The sequence below is a fragment of the Lithobates pipiens genome, unplaced genomic scaffold (genome assembly GCF_037356315.1).
Source record: "Lithobates pipiens isolate NorthernLeopardFrog02 unplaced genomic scaffold, aLitPip1_a1.2 Scaffold_22, whole genome shotgun sequence".
NCBI lineage: Eukaryota > Metazoa > Chordata > Amphibia > Anura > Ranidae > Lithobates > Lithobates pipiens.
The window spans coordinates 181,661,449-181,672,699 of NW_027507784.1; the positions used below are offsets into that span (position 1 = coordinate 181,661,449).

The following is an 11,251-nucleotide window of genomic DNA, read 5'->3' on the forward strand; positions in this document are numbered from 1 at the left end:
ACTTAGTCCGTCGAAACACATTTCAGCGGACAGTCCGCTCGTGTGTGGGCTTCAGCGGACTTTTTCAGCGTGCAGTCTGGCGTACTAAGTATTTCGGATTTTTCAAAATTCTGTCCGTCATACTTTGGTTTCAGCGGACAATCCGCTCGTCAGTAGGCTAGTTCGACAGACTAAGAATGGCGCATGCTCAGAAAGGATTTACACGGCGAAAGGTTGCATTGCTGTGTATTGGACTTCCTATTTCTAGTCACGTCGTACGTGCTGTACACGTCATTGCGCAAGCTTTCGACGGACTGTTTGTGCATCCGTGTGTGGTCAAGTCCGTTCATTCGAAAGTATGACGGACTGTCCGTCGGATTGTATGACGGACTAAGTAGACCATACAGTCCGCCCGTGTGTACGCGGCTTTATGCCGCGTACACACTATCAAACAATCCAGTGGAAAAGTCAATCCCTCCGTGTGTGGGCTCTGGCGGACTTAATTTTACCCAAAAGTCCGGCGGACTAAGAAAGTAGTTTTGCACCAAAATATGTCCGCCGGACTCGCAGTCCGGCGGACAATACGGCCGTGTGTGTGCTAGTCCACCGTACTTTTGAAATGAACGGACTTCCCCACACACTCGGAGGAAAGTCCGTTCATTTTGAGCATGGCTCCGGGTAGCCGGGACCAGCGAATGAAGCATCGCTGGCCCTGTCACCTGGTATGGACTTAAAGGGGAAGCCATACGCGTGGGGGTCACCCCTAGGTCCATATCAGACCCTTATCCGAGCACGCAACCCGGCCCGTCAGGAAAGGGGGTGGGGACGAGCGAACGCCCCCCCTCCTGAGCCGTACCAGGCCGCATGCCCTCAACATGGGGGGTCCTTTGGGGAAGAGGGGGGCCGCGTGGCCCCCTCACCCCAAAGCACCTTGTTCCCATGCTGATGAGGACAAGGGCCTCTTTCCGACAACCCAGGCCGTTAGTTGTCGGGGTCTGCGGGCGGGGGGGCTTATTGGAATCCGGGAGCCCCTGGATACCGGCCCCCAACCCTATGTGAATGAGCATGGGGTACAATGTACCCCTACCCATTCACCTGTGAAAAAAATGTAAATAAACCACAACACACAAGGATTAAAAATAGTTTATTGCACAGCTCCGGGGGTCTTCTTCTGTCTTGGGGGGTCTTCTCGCCGGACTCCTCCACTATCTTCTGCTCTTTTACTTACGGAGGAGCCCGGCTTTCTTCTTTGCCGCGGTACGGGGGTCTTCTTCCAACTTCGGGGGTCTTGCCCCCCTCTTCAGGGGTCTTGTCCCCCTCTTGGGTTCTTCTTCCCGGTCAGACTATCCGGCAGACTTAGTCTGGCGGACAAACCGCCGTAAAGTCCGCCGGACTGTCTCCGAACGAGCGTACCTGCCCACACACGTGACTTTTCCAGCGGACTAGAGAAGAACAGAAGGCGGCAACGACGAAGACAGCGGCAACAGAAGACCGGGCCACCGCTTGTAAAAGAGCTAGAAGAAGGCGCGGAGGCCCGGTCTTCTGTTGCCGCTGTCTTCGTCGCCGCCGCCTTCTGTTCTTCTCTAGTCCGCCAGAAAAGTCACGTGTGTGAGCAGGTACGCTCGTTCGGACAGTCCGGCGGACTTTACGGCGGTTTGTCCGCCAGACTAAGTCCGCCGGATAGTCTGATCGTGTGTATGCGGCATAATTCATCCCAAAGGTGTTCTACCGGGTTGAGGTCTTTATGGACCTTGCTTTGTGCACTGGTCCAAATCATTTGGTAGAGGTGGGGATTATGGTGCGGGGTTGTTTTTCAGGGGTTGGCCTCTTAGTTTCAGTGAAGGAAACTGAACTTTATGGAAACATTTTGGTGATGGCCCCTTCCTGTTCCAACATGACTGTGCACCAGTGAACAAAGCAAGGTCATAAAAGCCATGAGTGAGTTTGGGGTGGAGGAACTTGTCGGGCCTGTGCAGAGTCCTGGCCTCAACCCTATAGAACACCTTTGGAATGAATTAGAGCGGAGACTGCGAGCCAGGCCTTCTCATCCAACATCAGTGCCTGACCTAATAAATGTGCTTCCGGAAGAATGGTCAAACATTCCCATGAAGCTGTTATAGCTGCAAAGGGTGGGCCAACTCAATATTGAACCCTACGGACTAAGACTGGTATGCCAAAGTTCATGTGCGTGTAAAGACAGGTGTCCCAATACTTTTGTCAATATAGTGTATTTGTAAAGGCAAATTATAGCTGTTTGTACACTGCAAAATGTATTTTAGGTTTACTTTTTACTGAATACAGTGCTGAGTTATCTGTTTATGCCTCATAGAATGTCATTTATAAATGAATGTTGGCTTGCTTGTAAATGTTACACAGATGTAGCTTACTAATGTTTGGGCTAATTGTTGCTTTTGTCTGCGTTTGTGTCCAGGTCACACACCAGTGCTGGCTTCTGCTTCTAACAAAGATTTTGCTGAATGTCTGGCACTGTCATTGGCTCCCTCGATGTCTTTCCCTCCTTTCTGCACAATGAAGTCTTTGAACCCTGTTAATGATAAAAAGGACGATGGCAGTAACCTGCATTCCTATGAGAATTCACTGTTACAATATTTCTCTCTAACAGCAGATTTTACTTGACAGATAAGGCTAAATAAATATGAAACTGGAGACCTTCAGAAAAATAGTACAGTGGAGCTGTAATGTTCACTCTAATATGGCACCTTACAGCAGCAGAAACATTAGAATCAGATATTACAGAGCACCATATTATATCAAAGGCTAAGCAAATCTCTAGTCGTTTTAACTCTGCTAAACCAAGCTTTCTTTGCACACTAATGGAAATGAGTAACCGAATGATGACTTTAGTTGTATGGATTCCTCCGAATGGAGTTGCTATAAGCTTCACTTCTGAAAAAAACATCAACATCAGGCTGTCTGGCAGCTGGTAGATGGAAATTTTAAACATGGTCCCATTTGTTTGATGGACAACTCAAATTTATGTGGAAGTGATTGCATATTCTGCTGAAGGTGCTGCCCCCCCCCGACTGCCTTCACCATGTATTCCAGGCTCTGTTATCCTACCTGCAGGTCTGGGACTGGCATGGTGGGGGATTTCGTTGATCTCCCCTCCAGTGAATAAACAGTGGAGCGGCGTGCGTTATTTGCAGGTTTGGCTCTCACTTTCCGGCTGATGTGGCCAGGGAAGATGCTAATGAAGCATGATCTGTGCACCATTAGCTTCAGTGGAGGGCAAAAGAGGCATCCCAGTAAAGAAAACTGTCATTACAGTATGCTATCACAAAAAGACATTAGTGACCCTCTATTATTGTAAAATAAATACATAAAATAACAAAAACATAGTAACATATAAAAATTAAACAACACTTTTTTTTGTCCCTTACTCCTATGAACACAATCATAAGAACATAAACACAAGCAATAAGTGCACCTACATATGAAAACCTATTGCCATGAATGTTGGCGTGATAACAATAATTCCAGGGCCATCATTTCCGGTTAACTGTAAATTGATAACCTGTAAAGGCTTTCAAAGCAACGCCTATTGGGTACCAAATGATTCTGCTTTTTCACAAGAAGTAAGCAGCTTTGGTCTAGGTTTACATTGAATGCGGCTTTGAAATCGTGCAACTTCACTTGAAACCACACTATTTCAAAGCCGAATGTCAGTGCGACTTCAGCTGCAACATGGCTGACATCTGTGCGACTTCATGCACAGATGTCTATGCAAGTTGCAACTGAAATCAGCAAAAGCAGTGCAGGAAGTACTTTTGCAAATCAGTGCAGCACTGTAAAGTTGGCATCGCACCAATTTGAACAGTTCCATTGCTGACAATAGGGTGCGACTTGTCTCGCATGACAAGCCACACTGGTGTGAACAGGTGTTAAGGCTTGATATGTTGTGTATCTATTTACTCATCACAGCTTCATCTTTTGTATTTGATTAAAAAAAAAAGGATAATGTAGTGTTTTTATGCACAAAGTAACTTTACTGGATTTTTTTTACAAAAAAAATGCATTTGATAAACAGTTAACATCATGTGACTTAGCTGTTTATTACAGATACCCCCATTTTAATCATCCAGGTCTTTGCTTTCAGAAAATATCTAATGTTTAGGGGGTTTAACTAATCTTTAGACTTAAAATGTGCATTTAACATGTGTGCAAAAACAGAAAAATGTCTCTGGTGGTGAAGATTCTAAAGTGTATTTCCACTTTTGCTGCCAACTTGAGATAACACCTATTTATAATTGTTACATGTTCTCATTCACATAGCATAACCTAAAAACATTTGCTGCTTACTATTGTAAATGCTCTTTTATGATAATTCTAGCACTGAGAAATCCTACTTCGTTCTTTTTGTTTATGAGGAAGCTGAAGCATTTCATAAGCCATAATTAATCCCATTTGTACTGTGCTGGCAGGTCCCATTATCAGTTGTAAACTAGATATGAATATTGTCTGCCCTAAAAAAAAAAAAAAATATTTAGATACTGGCCACCTGCAGTGAATGCAAATCAGAGGTAACTTGGTATGTCCTTTGTATAGTCACTGACATTTTTTGAAAATGTTTGGCTTGCAGTCAGCCAGTGGTAGAATTATGAGGGTCACAGCAGTCGCACTTGTGACTTGGCCCTGAAGTTCTGCCACTTCAGGGGGGCCCGCCCGCACATCTGCCAGTGTGAGGGGCCTTCCCACCCGTCTGCTAGTGTGAGGGGCCCACCCACACGTCTACTAGTGAGAGAGGCCTGCCCGCCCGTCTGCTAGTGTGAGGGGGCCCAGCCCCCCACACTAGCAGTGTGAGGGGCCTGTCTGCCAGTGTGAGGGGCCTGCCCACCCATCAGACAGTGTGAGGGGCCCATCTGTCCATTCTGGCTGTGCTACTGAGACCCGCGTGTCTGTTTGTTCCAGTGCAGAAGAGGGGCTTTCACCTGCTGGCGAATGAGGGGAGGCAGAGCTGAGTGTCTGGACCACCCCACCTATTCTCTCCACTCCAGAGAGAATCCATTTAGGGAGGTGGGGGCAGACACTAAAACAGAAAGTCAGCTGACACCAATTGAGTGAAGGGGGAGGTCCTCTCCTCTCTGCGAGGAGTCCCCATGAGGCAAAGGCATCCCTGGAGGCACAGTGACGGAATCCTGAGGGGGAATCGATTGACTGACTTAAGTGACAAATTGCAGTGTAATCGATTCCAGCCTCCTGCACCTCTGCATCTTGCTGATCCCACCCACTACCACTGCAGATCTCACCCCCCCCCCCCCCCCCACATCATCACCTCTACAGCAGAAACATTTATAAGGTAAGAAATATTTTTTTTAGGTATGCAGTGCGAATGGGAACACATAACTAACATGTAGTGGGGTTTTCTCAAATTTGACTTCAAATGTTTAATATACACTTTAAGCCTGGGCAATGTGGCTTTGAGTAGGTTGGTATTGGCATTGTAATGTCCAAGGGGTTCAGTAGAACTCTGCAGAAGGACAAAACGTAACTAAAGCCAGCGTTTTGGTTACTTAAAGTTCCCAGTATCCAGATTGGAGCTTGGTTTATGAGAGTGAGGCCGAGCACAGGTTTGTTTCAGATGTTATCTTTGATCAAAATAAAGTTACTAAATGAGATATGATTGATTGATTGAATGGAGTGACAACTCGTGAGAAAGAACATTTCAATTGGAGATTGACTAGCAGGTAATTGATAAACCATGAATGATGAGTGATAGTCAAATGTTATCTAACAACAAATAGCATATTATTAAATCTGTATTAAACCCAAAACTAAAAATGTAATATATTGCAGCTTACCAATCATTAAATGTGGCTACATTGGTTTTATTTATTAGCTTTTTTCCTTCTTTTTTTCACCTGGTGTACTGGCCAGTAACACAACTCCTGTACTAGAGTGCTCCTACTCTAGATTAAGGAGCACAGGGGGCACAGCAAAGAGCAGCATTGTCAGTCTTACCGTACCTAGATTTAAATACATTAACAAATTGAAGCCAAACACAAGCTCACACTGTATAATCAGTTGCAGCCAACAGTTTTTTTCCCTTTTGGAATGAAGGTTTTACATGAATAAATAAACGTTGATCATTTTCAGCACCTATGTTAATGGTAAATGGTTTGTCTCGCTGTAATCTGATATATCTGGAAGAGAGCTTGTTCTATTGAAAAAGAGACTTACTGGCTGGATCACCAGATGAAAATAAAGGAAAGAAAGACTAAAAAAAGATAATTAATCCAGACATGACATCTAAGCCCTTGTACACACGGTCGGACATTCTGACAACCAAATCCGTTGGATTTTGTCTGACGGATTTTGTCTGAAACTGTTGCATACACACGGTTGGACCAAGTTGTCAGAAAATCCGATTGTACATAACGTGATGACGTTATTTCGTTACGACGGGACTACGTTCAGGCTAGTAGCCAATAGCTTTGGTCTAGGAATTTGATCTGAGCATGCGTGGCACTTTGTCCGTCGGAGTAGGCTACACATGATCGGAGTATGTCCGATCGGACCAGTTTGTCCGAAAATATTTCCAGCAAGTTGGAAAATTTGGTCCGACGGATATTCCGACGGAAACAGTCCAATGCATACCACACACAGTCGGAATATCCGACAAACGGTCCGATAGGACACATTCTCCGACCGTGTGTACAAGGGCTATGAATTAGTAAGCAGTAATAAAACAAAATGTTTGCTTTTGGGTTTAATTACTGCTTTAAAGAGGAAGCAAACCCTGATGGGCTAACTTCCTCTTTGATTACCTGCAAAGGTAAAGCATAATGGACTACTATGCATCGCATAGTAGCCCATTATGCGTCACTTACCTGACATAGGAGCCAACGATGTCACCGCTGTCTCCTGTAGTCCGGAGCATCCATCTTCTCGGTGGGTCTCTGTGGGTCTCGCTGCTCCGCCACTGTCATTCGACGAAGCCGCGATGACGTCACTCCTGCGCATGCGCACGGGAGCCACCACTCGCGGCATATCGCCGTTGACAGTGGCGCGCTCAGTGCGCCTGCGTGCCGCTGTCTACGGCGCATGTGCCTGTATTTTGGCAAATATCTCCTAAACCGTGTAGGTAAGCCTTAATCTATTCTTACCTGTAGGTCAAAGTTGGTTGTAAGGGTTTACAACCACTTTCAGTCTATATAATATTTGCTGTAGATATTTTCATTTTTTACATTTTGTATCGGTATTTTTTGCCAAGATTCTCCTAGGTATAATCACTGTGTAAAGAATGACAGTGCTGGGGTCAGATTCTGACTTTTTGATTATTTTTATATGGGGTTATAGGGTAGCAAAACGAATTACATTCTTCTAAATGATTTTTTTTTTTACTAATGTAAATATTTTGAGTGTACTTGCTGTGGAACTGAAAAGCAAGCAAGCTTAATGCAAATGAACTGCTCTGGTAGTCTGAAACAAAAAAACAAAAACAAAAATGCTCATTGAGATAAACACAGAAGAAATTCTTTTGTTTTAAGACCCCGTTCACACTGAGGCTGTTTTCAGGCGTTTTAGCGCTAAAAATAGCACCTGTAAATCACCTGAAAACCACCTCCCATTCATTTCAGTGTGAATTTTCACACTGGGGCAGTGGGCTTGTGGGACTTTAGGAAACGTCCTGCAAGCAGCATCTTTGGCGCTCCCAAAATGTCGTGCCAATTGAAATGAATGGGCTGTGGGAATTGCCTGTGTTGCCCCTTCATTGGGGTTTAAACTGTCCCGCTAGCGGCCGAAAATCGCTGCTAAAACGAGCAGTGCGAAAGGGGTCTAAAGCAACTGTGCAGCCGAGTGAGGGTGGCAGTGTTTGGACTTTCCCACAATAGTATCAATATAGTAGTTTAATACTGTATACTACACCCCCAGCTTATATATTTGATGCATTCTTTAAAGCTATACATGAACCCATATTTACCAATTTTGGGTTTGTCTATCTGAAGAAGCAGATCCAGGTCTAGCATGCAGAGCTGTGAGTAATATTTGTATAGTGCTGATTTATGTAGCAATCATTTGCTCCCACTAGGCATGCTCTGTCAGGTCTGATAAAGTAATTATTTTACTCAGAGGAAGGGTTTTTAGGACTGATCAACTTTATTTTACTAAACCATTTATCATAGAATTGATCAGGTTATTGTAAGCTGGTCAATGTAAACTAAAATCAATGCACTATTTCATGTTATCCTTTTTTTAACCACTTAAGGACAGCCTCACGCCGATGTACGTCAGCAGAATGGCAGGGCTGGGCACAAGCACGTACCTGTATGTTGCTTTTTAAGTGCCCAGCTGTGGGTCGGGAGGGCGCCGCCGCCGGTGCGCTCCCGACCCGGTCCTGTGCTCCGTAACCGTGGCCGGGGGACCACAGAGCTGAAGAACGAGGAGAGGTCTGTGTAAACAAACCTCTCCTGTGCTTCCCTGTGTGGCTGTCACCGATCATCTCTTTCCTTTTATAGGGAAGGACCATCAGTGACATCACATGCCAGGCCACGCCCCCTACAATAAAAAAAACACATAACGTCATACATAACACCTACACTGCCCCCTAGTGATTAACTCCTTCACTGCCAGTGTCATTTACACAGGAATCAGTGCATTTAAATAGCACTGATTGCTGTATAAATGACAATGGTTCCAAAAATGTGTCAAAAATGTCTGATGTGTCCGTCATAATGTCGCAGTCACAATAAAAATCACTGATCGCTGCCATTACTAGTAAAAAAAAGAAAAATTAATAAAAATGCTATAAAACTATTCCCTATTTTGTAAACACTATAACTATTGCACAAACCAATCAATCGCTAATTGCGATTTTTTTTTTTATGTAGAAGAATACGTATCGGCCTAAACTGAGGAAAAAAATGTTTTTTTATATATTTTTGGGGGATATTTATTATAGCAAAAAGTAAAAAATATTGCATTTTTTTCAAAATTGTCGCTTTATTTTTGTTTATAGCGCAAAAAATAAAAACAGCAGAGGTGATCAAATACCACCAAAAGAAAGCTCTATTTGTGGGAAAAAAATGACACCAATTTTGTTTGGGACCCATGTCGCACGACCGTGCAATTGTCAGTACAGCGACGCAGTGCCGAATCGCTAAAAGGGGCCTGGTCCTTTGGCTGCAAATTGGTCCGGGGCTTAAGTGGTTAAAGTTTTACTTTTTTGCTTCTCGCTGTGTATATGATTATGTTTGGCATAAATATGGCACTTATGTTCCTTTGTCTTGTTTGTATGTAGGCTATACTAGTTTGTTCATAGCATAGCTGTCTAGGCAAGAAAATAAAGAGTTGGTAGTATAAGGCTTGTCCACTTCATTTTAAGCTGATGAACTTGGACACAATATAATCAAGCATATGTTTGCAACTACTTTAATTTCCTATACAGAAGTTAATATATTTTGTATTTTCACCCCAAAGCCACTAGCTGATTTACCAGAAAGTATTTATCTATGAAGACTTTGCATTGAGAAGAATGACATTTTGTAATATATGAACTATGAAAAAAATGAGAATATGATCCATACTGTATGAATCCTTGGCATGGCATGGATAAGCGTGGAAGATTGTGGAAAAGATGCTCTGCTTCTCTGCTCAGTACTACTGGTACTAATAATATGTTCTGTTATGTTGGAAATTGAATTTATGAATATTTGTTAGAATGGAGTGTGGGTCTTTTACATTAAACTAAATTAAAGCAGTTAAAATATCTACCAAAGGCCTTGTTTGTTTTATTTTTTCATGTTACAGTCAATTCTAAAATGTTAGATGCTTAATCCAAAATTTCTAAAAAGGCAAAAAAACATGTTGTTATGTCAATAATTGTGAATTGGCAGAAACGGCCTGTCATCTGTCGGAAAACTCAATGTAGCTCAGAGAACATATTAACTGAGCCAAAGACATATACCATGTGCTTTGGTCCCTTTCATGTAGTACAGGTAAGGGTAACACTTTATCTTCCCTATTATACCAGCCTCTAGGCTGCCATATCGCATTTTACAGAATATTACAGATCTGCAGATTAAAAGGGAAAAGTCGTTTTTAATAACATTCAATTACAATTTGAATTGCGTCACAATTGTATATGCTATAGCTTCAGATTCATCCGGCCATGAATTCAAGGTAAGTTTTCTGGTATTCAAATTTAGCCTAATGGAATAATTCTTGGGAAAATTCTCCCAGGTGAATTTGAATCAAAATTCCTAGGGAACAAAAGTCATATAGAACGTTAGATAGAAACAGGGAGGTATGGGTGGCACTGCCCAACTACAGTGTGTAAAATGTGTGCTAATACCATGCACTATCCCTTTAAGAAAACTTAAAATTAAAGTATCAAATACTTAACGTAATATTCCTTTCCTGATAGGCTCCATGGCAGCATACGTGTGGGTTAGCCCTGCCTCCATAACTACCCTATAGGACACCTCTCCCATAAATCTTTGCTCTGGACTACCAGTCATGTTCCGTAACTAGCCTACTCCAAGCATTGACAGGGACTCCTGCTGCCATGCAGCCTATCAGGAAAGGAAAATTACGGTAAGTATTTGATAGGAAAATTTCCGTTTTCCTGACAGGCTCCCTGGAAGCATGCGTGTGGGAAATAACTCGCCAAACACACCCGGGTGGGCAAATGAAACAAATTTATTTAACACCGTCAACCGACAGTACTTGCAAACCAAAATGAATGGATGACAAGGCAGCTGGTTCAACACAGCAATGAGATACAAATGTGTTGATAGACAACCAGGAAGCCGCTCTACAGATTACTTCAGGAGCGACATGTCGAGAAGCCGCCCAAGAAGTCAAGATACTCCGAGTTGAGTGTGCAGTCACTGCCTCTGGAGGAGCCAAGCCCTTTGCTTTATAAGCTCTTTGAATGGTCTGTACGATCCATGCAACAATGGATCTAACCAAAGCCCGCATTCTTTTTTTTCCATGCAGAAGGATGAAAAGAAAATATGTTTGTCTAAAGGGTGCCGTGACTTCCAGGTATTGTCTCAGAGTGTGCCCCGCTGTCACAAGATCCACATATCTGATGTGAGACCGAACTAGTGGGGAGGCCCCCCTTGCACCTCGGGTCCTTGAAGCCTCTGGAGATGGAGACAGAGACTTGGTGGACCACGAGTGCCAGGGGTGCAGAGCACTGTGCAAGCCTTAGTCCAAGATCAGAGCCGAGGTCAAGTCCAATTTGGCAACAAACTATAAAAGGGTTAATCAGAAGCCAAGTTAATCCAAGCCGGGGTCGGTTCCAATC

The 11,251-nt window shown here is 43.6% G+C and overlaps 1 protein-coding gene across 2 annotated transcripts in view; it reads left to right on the forward strand.

The window, feature by feature from the left end:
* Nucleotides 1-9,715, forward strand: part of ANKRD44 (ankyrin repeat domain 44) — a 254,719-nt gene extending 245,004 nt beyond the window's left edge. The window contains exon 28 of one of the 2 annotated variants that reach the window (XM_077448708.1): nt 2,411-9,715. In XM_077448708.1, coding sequence (XP_077304834.1) covers nt 2,411-2,616 — 206 coding nt within the window. In that variant the 3' untranslated portion in view covers nt 2,617-9,715. The remainder of the gene's footprint in view (nt 1-2,410) is intronic. The other variant, XM_077448709.1, reaches the window with a different exon arrangement.
* Nucleotides 9,716-11,251: the final 1,536 nt, after the last annotated feature.